At 45.6% G+C, this 18,890-nt stretch overlaps 1 protein-coding gene across 1 annotated transcript; it reads left to right on the forward strand.

Annotated features, from left to right (window-relative positions):
- Positions 1-461: 461 nt before the first annotated feature.
- On the forward strand, positions 462-18,120 carry Dhrs7 (dehydrogenase/reductase 7). Its single transcript, XM_075947933.1, has 7 exons — positions 462-679; positions 4,199-4,351; positions 9,095-9,201; positions 9,866-10,105; positions 15,298-15,420; positions 16,116-16,328; positions 17,860-18,120. The coding sequence occupies exons 1-7, from the start codon at positions 547-549 to the stop codon at positions 17,902-17,904; spliced, it is 1,014 nt and encodes a 337-aa protein (XP_075804048.1). The 5' UTR covers positions 462-546; the 3' UTR covers positions 17,905-18,120.
- Positions 18,121-18,890: the final 770 nt, after the last annotated feature.

An 18,890-nucleotide genomic window follows, 5' to 3' on the forward strand; every position in this document is an offset into this window, starting at 1 on the left:
GCAGCTTAGGAAAGGAGGTGAGACAGTGAGGGTTTAGCCCTGCGGTTGAGAGCTTGTCCAGCATGCAGAAGGATCTGGGCTCAATTCCCAGCGTGGGGCGAGGGAGGTGTGTGTGTGTGTGTGTGTGTGTGTGTGTGTGTGTGTGTGTTCAAAGTTAAAATGTTTGTTTCCCTCCACATCACACCCAAAACCTTGAAAGGACGTCCTAAAACCAGCTGTTAAAGACTTATTCATGCTCTCACAAATCTTGTTGACTGCTCTACCAACAGCGGTGTGGCCAAGTAATTAAGTCTCCCATGCCTTCTGTTTCTGTTGCAACACTTCGGCGGTCCCACACGCAGTAGGGACGCCCAAGACTCCCAGAACCGGGACGCGAGCGTATTTCCCCGGACGCCGCGGAGCAGCATGGGTCACAGCCCAGGACGCCTCCCGGGAGTCCCGCCTTCAGGGACTCTCTGGGCGGAGCCTCGGGTTGTGGTCGGTGGCGTAGAAGGCGCGCGTCGACGGTCTTCCGTTCACTGCAGAGCAGGACCGGCGGGGACAGAGATGAGCTGGGAACTGCTGCTCTGGCTGCTGGCACTATGCACGCTGATCTTGTCTCTGGTGCAGCTCGTGCGCTTTCTGCGGGCGGATGCCGACCTGACGTTGCTATGGGCCGAGTGGCAAGGGCGACGCCCAGGTGAGCAGCTGCTACGGCCCGGGCTCCGAGTGAGAGCCCTTTCTAGAAGTGGAGGAGGAACAGAAGGAGCCCCTGTGGCCAAGTTAAGCCTTGCCCAAGGGCTGAGGGTTCGGGAGGAAGCGGCAGTGGCTAAATAGGCGGTTCTCACTCTGTCGCTTGTCTTGGTTCATGGTTGGTACTATGAGAGTAGGAGAGAAAACGTCAAACTCCAAAAGAGCGCTGCAATCCTCTGATGCCCGCAGGACACAGCTTCTTCAGTAGGATCCCAGGGATCCTGGGACCCTATCAGGGAGGACATAGTGGAGAGCAGAATGTGTCCCCAGCTTTATAAGAGGCCTAGTGTCTGTGCAACCAGAACATGTTTATCTGGGCCCCTTTACTCTCCCGACGCACTGAAAGGAAATTCGGTCTGACTCACCCACTTACCTCACTGCTATGAAAGTCACAACAGAAAGCCCTGAGCTAGCGCTTGGCCAGGAGGGAGATCACCTGCTCTATTTTAGTCTGCGCCTTGCTCCGTGCTTGATATTCACTTAATGCATGGTTCACATGCCTAGATATATCAGTTCATAGATGCTGTGTGTCGTGACAGGTGTGCAGTGTGCTCAGTACTTCACAAACGGCCCCTGACCTTTGGGACAATTCTTATAACGTGGGCACTATTCGTATTGCTTGTCAACTAGAGATACTGACGGAGAAACTAAAAGCTTGCCCGAGGCAGGCTATTGATCCTTAAAGGACTAAGTGGGATTCCACTGTCCACCGTGACAAGTACACAGAGCAGCCCAGGGATGGCGCTTTGAAGTAGCTGGTCACTCAGCTAGTGCCTTCATTCAGTCTGCAGGGCGGGAGCCGGTGAAAACTGAAAGGTAAAGAGAGGACAACATTTTGTGTCCTTCCCAAACTCTGGCAGATATCATGCTGTTTCATTTCTGAGGCTCCATTTCTTGGGCTCTAACAGGTGCAGTACTGCCAAACACAACTGCAGTGTGCTTGCAAGTTCACTGTTGCAAAAACTGGAAGAGACATGGCTGCCGCCTGTAGGCTGTCTCAGTTTCGAGGGCGGGAGCCCCGATATTAACTTCTTTTAACCGTGACTCCCTCTCCCCTGATCACTGTTTAGGCCCATGGGATGTGTGCTGGTTCACTCCTGTTAGCTGCCTGCGGGTGTTTGTGTTTGGGCCTTCGTGCTTTTATTTAATCTGAAGATTGAATTAAAATCAGCTTATAAATTATATGATTGTATAAAATAAACACGTTGGATTCTATCTGAAATGTAAAATTGTTGACAGCATCCAAATGCATCTTAAGCAGCTAGCAAAAGTTGCTTTCCCACAGCAAGCAAGAGCTAAAAGCCACTAACAGTATTGTTCGTTATTTCTGAGACTGAGTCTCACATAAGTCCAACTGGCCTTGAACTCATTATGTAGGTGAGGGTGATCTTAAGCTCCTGATTCTCCTGTCTCCAGGAATTCCAGGCAAGCAGCCCCATCCCTGGCAAGAATAAGCACCTTTCTCGTGGTATGGTAGAGAGACTTGGGACAGGGTCTCTACATAGCTCTAGCTTCCCTGGAACTTGCTTTGTAGACCAGACTGGGCTTGAACTCATAGAGATCCACCTGTTTCTGCCTTCAGAAAGCTGGGATTAAAGGTATGTGCCACCATGCCTGGGGAGAATTAGCAATTTTTTTTTTTTTGGTTTTTCGAGACAGGGTTTCTCTGTGGTTTTGGAGCCTGTCCTGGAACTAGCTCTTGTAGACCAGGCTGGCCTCAAACTCACAGAGATCCGCCTGCCTCTGCCTCCCGAGTGCTGGGATTAAAGGCGTGCGCCACCACCACCCGGCAGAATTAGCAATTTTTAAGAAAATATTGCATTAAGCCAAGCAGTGGTGGCCCATGCCTTTAATCCCAGCACTCAGGAGGCAGAGGCAGGTGGATCTCTGTGAGTCTGAGGCTAGCTTGGTCTACAGAGTGAGTTCCAGGACAGCCAGGACAATTACACAGAGAAACCCTGTCTCGAAAAACAAAAAACACAACAAAAAAATTAAAAGAGGAAAGAAAAATTGAATTAAATCTGTAGACAGAACCACCTGTCAAAAATGAAAACAAAGACCTACTCCATCAAAGTCCACAGTCTGGAAAAATCTCTAAATGTCCTAACCTTGCTTTTTGGCTTCTGTATGTATTTCTCCTGCTGGCTAACTGTTCTTGTTGAGTGAAGTATGTCAACCCAGGACATGGTTTCTGTGCTTAAAAGCTCACCCTGAGAAAGGCTCAGTGCTACAGTGGGCACCTGAGCACCAAGTAGGTTGTCGGGCAGCTTTCAATAGACGTAAACCCACATCCGATTGGTCTTCTCTGCTGACCACCCCGCAACAATGAGGTTGGCAGTTAAAGCCGCTTGCTGAATAAGCTTGGTGACCTGAGTTCCACCCTAGAAGTCACAAAAAGTTGGAAGAAAAGGACTGGCTTCTCAAATTGTCTCCTGACCGCCTACATGTGCACAAGAAGTGCACCTGTGCCTGCCCTGTGCATGCATGCACAGTAATAATGATGATGAAATTAAGAAAATTAAATCCAGGAAGAGGACTGGGGCAAGGTATTAATGCTGCCGTGACCCTGGCACTTAAGATGTGGAGGCAGGAGGATGAAGTACGTGTTTCAGGCAAGCATAGTAGGATACTGTCTGTCTAAACGACAACAGAAACTCAAGACGACTCTATCATACTCTTGAGCAGCATGTGGTATTTCCGAGGGCCTCATCTGTGCTTTCGCTTCAGAAATTAGAATTAGAAACCTAAACAGTGGGCTGGAACGTCAGAATCATTTATCTGAATCTCCCATTTAGTAGAGAAACCTACGAGTGTGTAGTCAGTAGCCTGAATTTTCTTTGTCAAATAAGTAGGTTAATTGAGTCTGATAGTAGCACCGAGTAGCTATGAGGCTTAGCTACAAATCGATGCTCGTAAATTTACCCAGATTCCAAAATATACAGCATGCCGTGTGGGTGACATGCTGTATATATATTATATTCATGATTTTTATGAAGACTGTAAGCAGAGACTGCTTGCTCCCCCAGCAGAAAATTGTGGTAGAAGATGTTTTCTTATACTACTTGAATTCTATTTATTTACCTACTTATTTTGTTTGTTTGTTTGAGACAAGTTCTCTTCATAATCAGCTGGCTCCAACTGACTATGTAGCCAGGTACGTCAGGCCTTGAACTTTGTATCCTCTTGACTCTACCTTCAAAGTGCTGGGATGACAGACATACACCACCATGCCTGGTTCATGGAGTTGTTCAAGATTGTTCCCAGACTTTGTGTACTCGAGGAAAGCATTCTTATAGCTGAGTCAATCCCCCACCCAGGACACGGGAAATTTTATGCCGTACTTACTAGACCTTCATATTTAGTAGTGGTATTTTTTTAAAGTTTACCTATTCCGTTCATGTTTTATTACTCGTTGGTGTAGGGGTGTCTTTCATCACATACTGTGACCCTCCTCCTTCCTCCACAGAATGGGAGCTGACTGACATGGTGGTGTGGGTGACGGGAGCATCCAGTGGCATTGGTGAGGAGCTGGCTCTCCAGTTATCTAAACTCGGGGGGTCACTGGTGCTGTCGGCCCGCAGGGCGCAGGAGCTGGAGCGGGTGAAGAGAAGGTGCCTGGGTAAGTCATTTCTCCACAGCAGCCGTGCATCCTAGAAGTGAGGGGAGGTGGGACTGTCCTGTGCAGCTCGTGCTGACTCCTGGGCTTCTCACACTGCTCCACCTTCTCTTCTCTCACCTCCTTGCCTTCTGCTCTGTCCCCCTCTTTTGATATTGAGGGGCGAGTAAGCACCGGTTCTCAAGTGCTGGTGGATTTTAATGATCAAATGATGTGCATCTTTGCTTTAGGAGAAGAGACTCTTGTCCACAGCATTCCTGTGTGTAACTAATGAGATGTAGTTAGGACCAATCCCTATTCTTTTGATTTATGTCAGATATTAAAGTCATGGGTGTGTGTGTGTGTGTGTGCGCGCGCACGTGCACCTGTTAGGATGATGAACAAAAAGAAAGGAAAGAAATAAGGTTTAAAAATGAACCTGAGGTAATACTTTCTATATTCACACAATGGATGACACTGTTAATATCTTCATTGACTTGAGTTTTCGTGAAGTTACGTTCACTGTAATAGTAACCTTAGAGAGTGTTTAGCATTTAGTGCTTTAATATAGTCTTAAATGTGTGTGTCTCTGTGTGATCTCTGTCTGTTACTTTCGTTATCTGTCTTTCATTTTGCTGACTGCATTCATGCAGTGATAAGAGTTCTTTGCCCTGACTCTCGATAAAGTCACAAGGTTGTTTTCATGAAGTTGCTTTCAAAAACCTGTGTTCTATGCTTTTTTAATTCAATGGTCATTGGTCCTCTACCTCTGTGACTTGTAAGGCCCGCTCTAGCAAAGAGGATAAATCATGTCAGTCGAGCTGAGCTGGTGTGAGGACCATTGGCCCCTTTTCCTCTGTGTGGTCTCTGGTGCAAACCTTAACATCTTTTAAAAAAATCCAATGTTCTTTTATCTCTTTGCCCACAAGACTTCTGTTCCTCTTACATTCTATGTACTTGTTGTTTTTCTTAGTGATGTTTATTATTTTACATTAAAAAGTCCAGAATAATTCATTCCAATTGTTCCACCGGTGACCAGAAATAGAAAGGATCAGTATGTTCCTATCTTAGGGTTTCTATTGTTGTGAAGAGACACCATGACCACAGCACCTCTTATGAAGGGAAACACTTAATTGGAGTGGCTCACTTACAGTTTCACAGGTTCGGTCCATTATCATCATGATGGGGAGCATGGCAGCATGCAGGCAGATGTGATGCTGGAGAAGTAGCTGAGAGTCCTACATCTTGCAGGCAACAGGAGGTTGAACTGAGACACTGGGAAGTATCCTGAGCATAGAAAACCTCAAAGCCTGCATCCACAGTGACACACCTCCCCCCACAAGGCTATACCAACTCCAACAAAGCCACACCTGCTAATAGTGTCACGCCTCGTGAGCTTATGGGGGCCAATTGCATTTAAACTATCACATTTCCTTCATTGGCCCCAAAAGCTTGTGACAGTATCATAATGCAAAATGCATTTACTCCAACTTCAAAAGTCCCCGTAATCTATCACAGTCTCAACAATGTTTTAAAGAACATAGTTCAAAGTCTCTGTTGATGGAGACTGCTCGTTTGTTTCCTGGCCACTCAGACCTGAAATAATCACACAGAAAGTATATTAATTTGCAATACTGTTTGGCCAATAGCTTAAGTGTATTTTTAGCTATCTCTTACATCTTAAATTAACAAATTTTTATTATTTTATATTTTACCATGAGGCTCATGGTTTACCAGTACTGGCTCACAGGCGTCTTTCTCCTCTGGCAGCTACATGGCATCTCCCTGACTCCGCCTACTCTCTCCTCCTCTATCTGCTTAGAATTCCCGCCTTGCCCTATTCTGTGCTGCAATAGGCCCAAAGTAGCTTCTTTACTAACCAATAGTATTCGCAGCTTACAGAGGGGCATCCCATATTACCTCCCCTTTTCTGTCTAAATGAAAAGCAAGGTTTTAATGCCCAACCTGGTCCAGCTTCTCAAAGGATATTGGCTGAAGGAGATTCTCCAGCAAGTCTCTTCTGAGATTCATGCAATCTCTTAACTGTAATCACCTGTAAAAATAAAAAAAAAAAAGAAGCAGATCACATACTTCGAGCATATAATGGCACAGGATACACATTACCATTCTAAAATGTAGGGAAGGGAGTATAGTGAGGAAATTCTAGACCAAAGCAAGACTGAAAAGCAGCTGTACAAACTCCAAACTCTGCATCTCCATGTCTGGTGTCAAACCGCTCTTCAGATCTTCAACTCCGTTCAGCTTTGTTGAACGTAACACACTCCTTTCTCTTGGCTGGTTACACACACACACACACACACACACACACACACACACACACACACACACACCGTTAGCAGCTCTCCTTGGCAGGCATCCCATGACTCTGGTATCTCCAACAACTTGGGTTGTCCAAGGTAATCCAGGCCTCAACTCCACAGCTTCATGCAATGGCCCTCCGTTCAGGGATAGCCCTGACACACGCCTCACCTCAGAGGCTTTCCTTAGGTATGGAGGCAAATTCCATAGCCTGTTTCTTCTAACCTTAACTCTAAAGCCAGAACCATATGGCTGAAGCCACCAAGTTCTGCTGCTTACTGGGACTGAGACATGCTCCCCCTCCCCTTGTTTAACTACATCTTTATCAACTTTCTGCCCTTCATTCCCTAAGCTTGGCTGTCTTGAAACTTGCTCTGTAGACAAGGCTGGCCTCAAACTTAGAGATCCGCCTGCCTCTGCCTCCCCAATGCTAGAATTAAAGGTGCGCCCTGCTACTTCCAGCTCTAAGCTTTTTATTAGTTCCCTGTCAAGTTGGAAACTTAGCTGGGTGGGCTCTTGCCCTCTAGGTCAGTATTCCTTGTATTCCCTTTCTTAACCATTTATCTCCTTGAACATAGGACTTTGCTTCATTCTACTTCCTGATACCTTTTTCTCCACAAAATTTACATTTTGTAATTTACCCTGATCAGCTTGTTCCTTTTTGTTATAAATCTTTATAAGCATGAACTCCAGTAACCACATGACAGTCTATAATAGGCTGTTTTGAAATTTCCTCTGCCAAGGGAATTAAACCAAGATTTTTCTCTTTAACCTCAGGCATATTCCTCCGACAAGGGTAAAACGCAGCCACTGTCTTCATCAGAATATCACAAGAGCAATCTCTAGACAACCTACTTAAATTCTTCTCCTCTGAAACCTCTTGAGTGAGCAGCCCCCCACAGTTCAAATCACTCTTTGCACCTCTGTCTCCCATGCTCTAATATGGCCCATTATGCTAAAAACATTCTGCTTTCGTGACTCCAAGTACCAAAGTCCATATTACTCTACACAGAACCATGGTCAGGCTTATCACAACAATCCTCAGTCCTTGGTATCCTCTTTTGTCTCTGTTAGGGATTCTATTGCTGTGAAGAGACACCATGACCATGGCAACTCTTAAAAAGCATTTAGTTGGGGTGACTCACTTACAGTTTCAGAGGTTTAGTCCATTATCATCATGGGGGAGAATGATGGTGTGTGGGCAGATGTGGTGCTGGAATAGCAGCTGACAGCGCTACAGCAGGTGGCGGGAAGTCAACTGAGACACTGGGCAGTATCCTGAGCATAGAAAACCTCAAAGCCCAACCCTACAGTGACGCATCTCCTCCAACATGGCCATACCCACTCTAACAAGCCACACCTCCTAGTGGTACCACTCCTTGTGAGGTTATGGGGGTCAATTACATTCAAACTTCCACGGTCCCAATATGCTTTTAGGTAGCAATTGTATGAAGACCTGGGTGCTTTTCTTTATTTACGTCTTAGAATCATTGGCCTAGGGAGAGACGCTTCTACCTCCCATCCCACTCCTAGGCTTCTCAGCTTCTTATAGATTTATAGTATGATCTTAAAAGAAGAGACTTGGTTTTAACGATGTGTATATGTGTGAGTCTGTACATGTCAGTACTGGGGCTCTTGCCAGAGGTGCTGGCTCTTGCCGGAGCTGTGGTTATAGATGTTTGTGACATGGCTAGCCATTGAACTCGGTGTTCTGCCAACATGGCACATGCTCTTAACCACCGAGCCATCTCTCCAACCCTAAACTGGGGTTTTAAGTGTATGCATGATCAACTAAACTTGGCGAGTCTATTGCAAAAAGTAGCTCTATACTCATCTACTCATCAAAAATCAAAACACAACAACGCTGTTGTATAATTTCTCCTCCTCTTTTTGTGGGTGGAGCTGTTTTTTCTTTCTGATGTGCAGCCTGTGTGGCCTCAAGATCCCAGTCTACCTGGCTCCATGCCGAGTACCTTGTTGTTGTAGACCACTGCGTGGGATTGGTTGAGTCTCCTCTGTTCCTAGCTAGTAGTAGAATATCTCTTTTGCTTGTTTGTTTTTTGTTTGTTTTGTTTTTTGAGATAAGGGCTGGCCATATAATCTTTGCTCATCTGAAACTTGCGACGTAAACCAGAATCAACTCGTTTCTGCCGTCCTCCCTCTGCCTCCCAAGTGCTGGGGCTATAGCTATGCTGTCACTTCCGGCTCGTTCTTTGTGAAGTTCCTCTGTATGTAGTGAAGGGGAAGCATAGTGTTCTGCCTTCAGCCAGCCAGAGCGCTAGCTGGACAGCCTTGCATACCCTCTCCTAGGCAGGGACGCTTTGGCAGAGTCACCTCAAGTGAGTTCGTTGTCGCCTTTTTGTGGGGCAGAGGTTAAATGGAACTGGAAAGTTGAGTTCCGTGGAACTGTGGGATGGCTTACTTATGGCTCATGTGCCTTTTTTTTAGAGAACAGCAATTTAAAAGAAAAAGATATCCTGGTTTTGCCCCTTGACCTGACCGACACAAGTTCCCACGAGGCAGCCACGAAAGCCGTTCTGCAGGAGTTTGGTAAAGTAAGTTGCATTTTATATCTGTGAAGCACGGATGGTGTTCTTTATCTGTCAAAGAGATTCCCAGCTGTGGATCCCCTTCAAAGGGAGAGAGATGCAGAGCCCGTGCAGTGAGGTCGGGCTACAACTTAGCTTCTTAGCAGTTGACTGCTGGATTTCAGCTTGTTAGTTCTCATCCCTTTCCAAGCACTAATTAATCTCTTCATGAAGAAGGAGAGAAGTTAACATCTGCTGATACTTTTCTTTTTTCTGATACTTGTTACTTTACATCAAATAGAGATTCTGTAGGTGAATTCTCCTTCCTTCCTTCCTTCCTTCCTTCCTTCCTTCCTTCCTTCCTTCCTTCCTTTCTTCTCTCCCTCTCTCCCTCCCTTCATCTCTCTCTCTCTCTCTCTCTCTCTCTCTCTCTCTCTCTCTCTCTCTCTCTCTCTGGGACAGGCTTGCTGCAGCTCTGTTCTAGATCTCACTATGTAGACTGGGCTGGCCTTGACTCAGAGATCTACCTGCTTCTGCCTACCAAGTGCTGGGATATACCTGACTTTGCTTATTTTATTATTATTTTTAGCTGCTACTAGAACCACATCACTGTCCCATTTACTCTTCAAGTTAACAATACGAGCAATCATTTTCTTAGACTGTCTTTAAGTACCCATTTTCTGATTTTTAGATTGACATTTTGGTCAACAACGGTGGAAGATCCCAACGTTCCTTAGTTCTCGAAACTAACCTGGATGTCTTCAAGGAGCTGATAAATCTGAACTACATAGGGACTGTGTCCTTGACCAAGTGTGTTCTGCCTCACATGGTAGAGAGGAAACAAGGGAAGATTGTCACTGTGAACAGCATTGCAGGAATTGCGTCTGTGGCCCTTTCCAGTGGGTACTGTGCCAGCAAGCATGCCCTTCGGGTAAGGCAGACCAAACTTATCCGAGCAAACTGTCCTCTGTGCGTGTATGGGGCAAACGTCTTTCGGTAAATGTGCTGAGTGGACCTGAGCCTTAAACGTGAGACGGAAACAAGAGAACTTGACTTCTCTTCTTCGATAACAGAAATGGCCCAGCAGTCTCTCTTGCTTAGAACTCATCAACAGATTGTTTTTGGGCACCTGTGTTACAGCATACTCGGTGCCAGACCCTGGGGATGCAGAGATGAGACCCGAGTTCTTTCCTTGGGATAATCTACTCAGCACCTCACCTCTCACCCTGCTCCAGCCCCTTCCACATCCTCCAGGCTCCGCCACTTCTTCCCTCTGCACGTGTTTCAGGATCTGTTTTTGTTGTCCCATGTCTGTGACTTCTTTTCCTCCCCCCTTCCTTGTCTTTATGTCCCCTTCTCTCCTTGCGCATGCATGTCAGACGTCGGTACTTGCGCACATCAGGCCTGGGCCTGTCTCTTTTGGGCAACACGTGACTCTATTTCTTATGGTTTCTGTGGGGAGAATCTGATCAGGGCAGTGACTCAGCCTGAGCTGTGTTATATATCTGACCGGGCTTAAATAGCAGAATGGAGTGAATTTTAATTTTGGCTTGAGAGTAAATGTGAAGAAATAGTAAACTCAGCCTGATAGTATGGAAACACAGAACGTATGGCTCGTGTTTGGGAAGGAGAGTTTCAGTGCCACATCCTACACCGGCATAATGTGAGACGGTGGCGCAGGTCACCAGGCTTTCACGGAAATTGAAGTTATGGTTGAGGAGGACTCACCCTGCCATACGGAACAGACAGCGTAGGGTGACGAAGGGCTGCAGCCCAAATGCTTTCTTTAGATTTTGCGAGGGGTTGTCAATCAACCTCCCATAGAGACAGTCCCATCTTAGACAGATGCAGTAGAGGACGGGCCCCATCTGCTGGCACTTGGTCTCATGAGACATGCAGGACACTGTCAATAAAACACAGGGGAGCTGTCCAGCCTGCCCTCTGAGGATCTCTCTTTTGTTGAGTTGGATCCTCTGACACAATGTGGGCAGGTATAGCAGTCGTTCGGTAGCTGAATGCTGAGATTTGGAGGCCTTTATTTTATTCTGGGACTGTCTCTTGTAGGGCAGACTGATCCTGAGCTCTCAAACCTGCCTTTATCACCCAAGAGCTGGGCTTACATGTGTGTACCACCGTGTCCCCAGAGGCCTTTTTAAAGAATACATTTCCTTCTCGTAGTTCTAGAAGTTACAGTGAACATTTATTTTAGTTATAAACTTACTGGCCTAGCAGCTCAGATTTCTTATTAACTCTTATAACTTATATTAGCCCATTGTTCTTGTTTATGTTAGCCACGTGGCTCGGTACCTTTTTCAGCAAGGCAATCACATCTGTTGCTTGCTCTGTGTCTGGATCATGACAGCAGACTCAAACTTTTTTTTTTCTTAAAGAAAGTATTTATTTATTTTTATTTTGCGTCTATGCACCACATGCATGCAGTGCCCCTGGAAACCAGAAGAGGGCATTGGATTCCCTAGAACTGGAGTTACAGAGGGCCATAAGCTTCCACAGGTGCTGGGGAGACCTACAAGAGCAACAAGTGCTCTTAACCAACAACTCTCCCTCCCTGTGTACATGATATGCCAGGAGAGGATTCAGTGTCTGTGTTGGTTGCTTGGTCCTCCCTGTGAAAATATTAAAGGTACAGGACTTTTTCATTCCTTTACCAGGCATTTTGTTTTGGACCCTCTCTGAGGTAGGCACTGTGTGGATTTTGTTGTGTGACACTATTTCTGGGAAGACATGGACAACATCCACCCACCCCAAGTAGGGAACAGATGAAAGACCAAAGTGTGGATACTATCGAAGTCCAACTTGGTGAGCCAATGAGTTTTATTGGAATTACTGACAGGATTGTGCGTGAGGAGTTACTTACCGTAGCAGAACTGACTCAAAGGCAGCTGCACCCCTAACGTTCATCTCAGTGTGGGCGACAGCTCACAAAAGTGGGGACCCTGGAGCCCACTGCACAACCTGCAGGCGGCTCAGCAGGCTGGCGATTTCCTCTCCAGGTAGTTCAGTTGGCCTGAGTCTTTCTTAGCTTGGCTTGTCTGCTTCTTACAGTCAGTTCAGCTTGTCTGAGAGTGACTCCCAACAGTCCTGACTGCTGATATATGCTTAGGGTGGGAGGAGCCTAGTGAATCTGGTCAATTTCAGGGACTTCCTGAAGTGAGTTTGAGTTGTTTACTTTCTAAATTTAAGAGCATGGCTACAGGATAGGATATTTCATTTCCCTTTAGAACATTGTTTCACCTCCTTTCAAACGTTCTGCATCTGAAGCAGCTTCCCTCCAAAATAGAAAGTTTTAGTCCCACAGGAAACCCCTATACATTGGCCAGTCTTTCAACAGGAACCCATCACCTCTGTGCTAGTTCGGAGTCACTACTTAAGAGCTGACAAATACTTAATGTTGTTAGAGTGTGTACAATGGATTATGATTTTGCTTTTTAAGGTTGTCAGTACTGCTTCATTTGTCTTTGTTTTGTTTTGCTGCCAGTCTCGTGTGGCACACACTGGCCTCTAACTCCTTTCTTTGTTGAGGATGGCTTTGAACATCGGATCCCCCAGTTCCTCCCTTTCTCCTGAGGGGTAACAAGCGTGAGCCACCATCAAGTCTTTAAAACAATGCAGGAGCATTTCCTAATTAAAGAAAAAAAAATAAGGGGAGGCAAATATCTGTTTCTTTCTGTTGGTTTGGAAATGGCCTATATCTTTGAGTGCAGAAGACTTATCTTGATGCTCAGAAGGTCCTGCAGTAGTGGTCACATCATATTGTGACTAGTCCTATACTAGTCATTGGCTAGTATAAAATTGAAGTAGACCACCCTCTGAACAGTGGGGGTGTCCTCCCGGACCCCAGATTAGCCACAAACCGCACCCAAACACCTGCTTTCACAGAGAGATCCTCTATTAAGTGGGGAAGAAAAGTTAAAGGGGCCGCTGTCTGACTCAGGCAGAAAAACAGCACCAAATGACCTTGCCAGTGTGGTTTTTAAGAGATAAAAAAAGGAGGTCTGTGTTAGAATGGGGCTAAGATGTGGTGGTAAAGGAGATGGGGGATGAGGGAGAAGGGGACAGGGACAAAGGAAAGGGAGAGGGGTATTTGTCTTGGAGGGACAAAGGACCGCCTCTGGATGGAGGGGAGACAGACGTGGCCCATAGAAAGTAGGTGGTTTATAAAGGTAAAAGGGGAACCCCCGTGTTAGGATGAGGTGCTTAATTTTAACTGGGCATGTTAGTTAGGTGAGCCAAAGGGGTCTTTCGATTGCTGGGCCTTGGTAGTCAGCCTCAGGAGAAGGAAGTGGCCAAATAAGGGGATAGACCTTGGTGGCAGGCTTTGGGAATATACTCTGTTTTAAGCAAGGCAGAGAGAATTGTGAGGACAAAGCTTGTCAGAGTCACATGCTGGAGTGGGCTAATACCCTTCAGAAATGAATTCTTCTGGATAAAATAGTAATATAAACCGAGAAACGGAATCTCTCTATGCCTATTCCTGTGTGGTTCCAATCTTGGTTTTCTCCTTTTTTGCCCAAACATCCACACATTTGGCCTTTTGGGGGTTGAAGAGGAGCTCCTGTCATGGATTCTCTGGTGAGCAACAGACTCCTTTTGGAGTGAGTGGTGAGAGCTGGTGCAGGGAAGGTGAATAGGTGTCTTTAGGGAAGTCTCCCCTTCCTTGCCTGCTCTGAGAATCTCGCTGACAAAAGCCACAGTCACTAAACAGTGGACGATTAATACTGCTGGGATGTCTGTTGGAGACCATTTTCAGGCTGGGGCTGGTGAGATGGCCCAGCCATTAGGAGCAAGTACTGCCCTTGCATAGACCCTGAAGTTGGTTCGCAGCACCCAAGTTGGGTGGTTCACAATTGCCTGTAACTCTAGCTCTGGAGGATCAGCCCTCCTCTTTTAAGCAGGCGTGTTCATTCACACACACAGCCCGGAGGGAGTAGGTTTCCTCAGTGGAAGAGTTACAGCTCCGAAGGGAAAGGCTACCTGGAAGTTTGGAGCCAAGAAATACCACAGTGCCACACTGTAACAGCAAACCTCATACAAGAGATTAATTTAGAAAGACATAGAAAGTGACTGCCTCTGCTCTGGAGATTTCCAGGGTAGAGATTGGTGGGAATTTGAGCTCAGGGATTGGTGGAGTTTGGGGCGCAGGGATTGGTGGGTTTGGTAAGTTTTCAAACCCAGAAGTGGGTTCAGACTGTTTACCCTACCCACAATTAAAATGAACAAAAATAAATCTTTAAAAAAAATGCCTTGACGGAGTCAGGCTTAGTGGCATAGGCCTATAATCCCAGGCACCTGGGAGGCTGAAGTCAGAGGTTTGAACATCTAAGACCTGCCTGGGCTGCAAATAAGTTCAGAGCTAGTCTGGCCAGCTTAGTTAGACCATGGACTCCAGACAAATTGTGAAAAGGGTGCCGGCAGGATGGCTTGTAGGTGGACTTTGCTGTCCCGCCAACCGGCTCCCAAATAACCTCACAGATATAATAGCCAATAGCTTAGGCTTGTTGCTAACTAGCGCCTACAGCTTAAATTAAACCATATTTCTTCTCTGTGTTCTTCCATGTGGCAGAAACGTTTTTCAGCACGACTTGTTCATCTCTTGCTTCCTCTGCATCCGTCTGGTGACTCCGCCCCACTTCTCAGTGTTCTCATAGTCTGGCTCTCCCGCCTAACCTCTTTCTGTCTAGCTGTGGCCGGCCAGTTGACTCTTTCTTAAACCAGCGAGAGCAAAACATCTTCACAGTGTACAAAAGGATTATTCCACAGGAGTGCCATGACGTTTAACGGCCTCCGTTCATCCTCTGACCGCCATACTGTGTTCTAGCATGCCACACCTCCACATAAACAGATAAATAAAAAGACAGAATTATTTTCATTTAATAAGTGCCAGAGATATAAGTGATAGAGCCCTTGCCTAATGTGTACAAGGTCATATTCAGTCATCAGTACTACAAGATGAAAAAAATGAATGAGTACATAAAGCTTGATATGCTTACGTCACTGTACTACCTGCCATTAACAGAGCATGTATTTGGATAGCATATTATATTTCTTTTATTTCTTTGCTTTATCCTTTCCTTTTTTCTTACGTTCTTATTTTGTGGTCCTTAGGGTTTTTTCAATGCTCTCCAAGGTGAGCTCATGAAATATCCAGGAATAACATTTTGCAACGTTTACCCAGGGCCTGTGCAGTCTGACATTGTGAAGAATGCCCTAACAGAAGAATTAAGTAAGGTAAAAATTCTAGAAGGGAACAATTGAATCCTTTGCTAGCTACGTTTGCTTTATTGTGGAAGTCAGGTGCCCATTCAGAACTACTTATGAATTGTTCGCAGAAAGCAGCAGCATTAAGAAAAGTGTTCAAGCTGCTTGACAGTACCTCAGTGTCTCACTTTAACAATGGTTAGTGACCTTGCCAGGCGGTTGCTTATAAACGGTTCACCATTGTGGATCCATCACTCTTATTAAGAAAGTCCTTTTATCTTTTTCTGTTTCTTCCCCATTATTCCACTTGCTAAATATGAGTTATTTTTACGTTGCGTGATACTGGGGATTAAACCTTAACCAGTCTGGCTAGTCCTTTTACCTCCAGACTGTACAGCCTTAGTTAGCCCTTCATGTAAACCTTGGTGATTTGATATTTCCGGAAAAGGGATAATTAAATAGGCATCGGTACTTTATTATGAGGTAATTTTCATTAAAAGTAAAGCGTCTTGAGCATGTGCAATCTCATACGGTGAACGTATGACTTCTTCTAGGCTCTTTGAAATATTGTAACTCGTAAACCTCCGGGAGCACCTACGAAGACTCCCAGTTGGCAGGACTCATCCTGACAGAGTCTCACTGCTAGGTGGTCTCTGGGTCCTTCCTGGGGACGTTCTCATGAGGTGCTTTGGAATCCTCAGCATTTGCTTTGCTTTGACTTTCAGCCCAATAAAGTTGTGGATCAATCTTACAAGATGCCAACGAGCCGCTGTGTCCGGCTGATGCTAATCTCCATGGCCAACGATCTGAAGGAAGTTTGGATCTCTGATCACCCTGTCTTGCTGGGGGCATACTTGTGGCAGTATATGCCAACCTGGGCCTTATGGCTAACTTCCAGGTTGGGGAAGAAAAGAATTCAGAACTTTGAGAATGGTCTGGTAAGAGCAATTTATATATTTCTTCACAATTATGCACGAATCCTGTGTGAAAATCCAGTTTTCAATGTTATTAAAGATTTTTCACTTTTCTGATCCATACCAGTTTTATGATGAGAATAACAAGAATTTAGAAAACTGCTGTGTATCCACACAGCATATCCAGTGGTTTACCATACGATCTCTAATCTGGAGGAGTAAAATTTTTAAAAGGTGAAAGTCAAAATAAAGGCTGCCAGTTTTTTTTCTTCCACTCACTGCTGTCAAGTTTCGAAAAGCCCCTCACCCTGCCTAGTTCACGGTTTTACTTGTTTTATGACTTTTTTTGTAAAGATTTATTTATTTATTATGAATACAGAATTCTGCCTTCATGTGTGCCTACAGGCCAGAAGAGGGCACCATAGATGGTTGTGGGAACTGAACTCAGGACCTCTGGAAGAGCAGCCAGTGCTCTTAACTTGTGAGCCATCTCTCCAGCCCCACTTTATGGCGATTTCTAACTAAGTTGAGCACCTCTTTTCTCCGGGTACTGCCTCTCGATGATGGCACTCCATCTTGGATTATCATTTTTCTCTGTCTTTGTGCGAATTCTTGGATGAACAAACTCTTACTCTTTCCAAACAAAGGCCACATTTAAGGGTTAACACGTTGCCTTGTTTTATCTTGTAAACAGTGTATTAAAAGTTCATAAATAATTTCAGCGTCACACCCAAATGTTTCTTTTTTTTCCTTTCTTTCTTCTTTTATCCCTCCCTCCCTCCCTCCCTTCCTCCTCCCCTCACTTTCTCCCTTCCTCCCTCCCTCTCTCTCTCTCTCCTTCTCTCCCTCCCTCCCTCCCTCCCTCCCTCCCTCCCTCCCTTCTCCTCTCACTTCCTCTCTCCCTCCTTCCCTCCCTCCTCCCCTCACTTTCTCCCTTCCTCCCTCCCTCTCTCTCTCTCCTTCTCTCCCTCCCTCCCTCCCTCCCTCCCTCCCTCCCTTCTCCTCTCACTTCCTCTCTCCCTCCTTCCCTCCCTCCCTCCCTCCTCCCCTCACTTCCTCCCTTCCTTCCTTTCTTACTACATATTTCTGGCTACCATTGATGTCATTACAGAAATCAAAACTGTCCTCAAACATACAGAGATCTGCTTGTCTCTGCCTCCCAAGTGCTGGGATTAAAGGCGTGAGCCACCACCATCAGACAAATAGTTAAACTCTATCTATCTACTCTGACCTGGTTTACAGTTAGGCTGTCAGTCCGTGTGATCCAGAGGACTAACAATAAGAACACTCTTTGTTTAAGTAATGAGTAAGTAGAAAAGAATCAACCCCATTCCTGCCATGTGGAGAAGACAGAAATGCTAAGCCCAAGGGCAGTATATGCATGCAGATCAAGAGTTTTGGCTGTGGTGTTTACTTCCAGTGTTTGCTCAAGGATTGCGAAGATCACTGTGACTGAATGATGATACAGTGCAGTTAATTAAACAGAGAAGCCTGCTTGTCAAACTTGGGTCAATAACAAGAAGGGCTGTTTCACAATACTGTTGCTCTTTTACAGGACCCAGACTTGCCTTATAAATTAAGGAAGACAAAGAAGGATTGAAACAGCCCCTTGGAATGCCTGAGCCACTTGTTGAGAATGATAAACAGCCTAAGTCTAGTAAGCTTAAACACAGAACGTGGGTCAGCGACTGCTTCCTGGTTTAATTTTTGATACAAGTTTCTATTCACTATGTAATAATAAATAATACCTTGCCCTGTATCTTGCAAATGTGTATGAACACATGCTACCTTCTTGAATAAAGTAACGTTCGCAATATTTTTGCCTGCAGACCTAGGATCGTGGTTTTCAGATCCTATCCAGGAACTGTAGCTTTGTCGTCAACATTGTCTTAATTCACTTGTGCTTCTTAATGAAAATACCACTGACTGGCTCCCCGTAAACCATATCAATTTGCTTTTCACTGTTCTGGGGGCGGGGAAGTTCACAGTCAAGGTATGAACGGCATTAGAGTTGTGGGATTCTGCCTCATTCTGGCTCCAAGGTGGTGTCACACTGCTGTGTGTCCTCCAGGGAGAAGCGCTGTGTCCTGACCTGGTGGAAGATTTGGAAGAGGGCAGCACAACTCCCCTTACCACACTCGTGGTTCTGTTTGTTTCTTTTTCTTCCTCAGAACTGAGGGTTGAACCCAGGGCCTTTGCACATGCTAGGCACATGCTACCACTGAGCTGTACCTTTAGCCCATTTTTAAAAATCTCATGTGTATGACATATGTGTGAGTACAGGTATGCACATATCCCCGGGTGCGTGTGGAGGGCGGAGGACAACCTTGAATCTCAGTCTTCCACCTTCCACCATGCTTAAGAGAGAGCTTCCTGTTTCCTGATGCATACAATAGCTTAGGAGGCTTGCAAACTTCCAGGCATTCTTTTTTGTCTCTTGAAGCACGGTTAATAAAAGCTCAGGGTCAGAAATTGGGGTTCAGCCTGAAGATCTGAAAAGCCAAACAGCCAGCCACTGGCTCTTACCGCGACCTTAGTCCTAAATGGCCATCCTGCCTCCTGGAATCTCAGAAAGAGACTGTGTCT

The sequence above is a fragment of the Microtus pennsylvanicus genome, chromosome 14 (genome assembly GCF_037038515.1).
Source record: "Microtus pennsylvanicus isolate mMicPen1 chromosome 14, mMicPen1.hap1, whole genome shotgun sequence".
Classification (NCBI taxonomy): Eukaryota; Metazoa; Chordata; class Mammalia; order Rodentia; family Cricetidae; genus Microtus; species Microtus pennsylvanicus.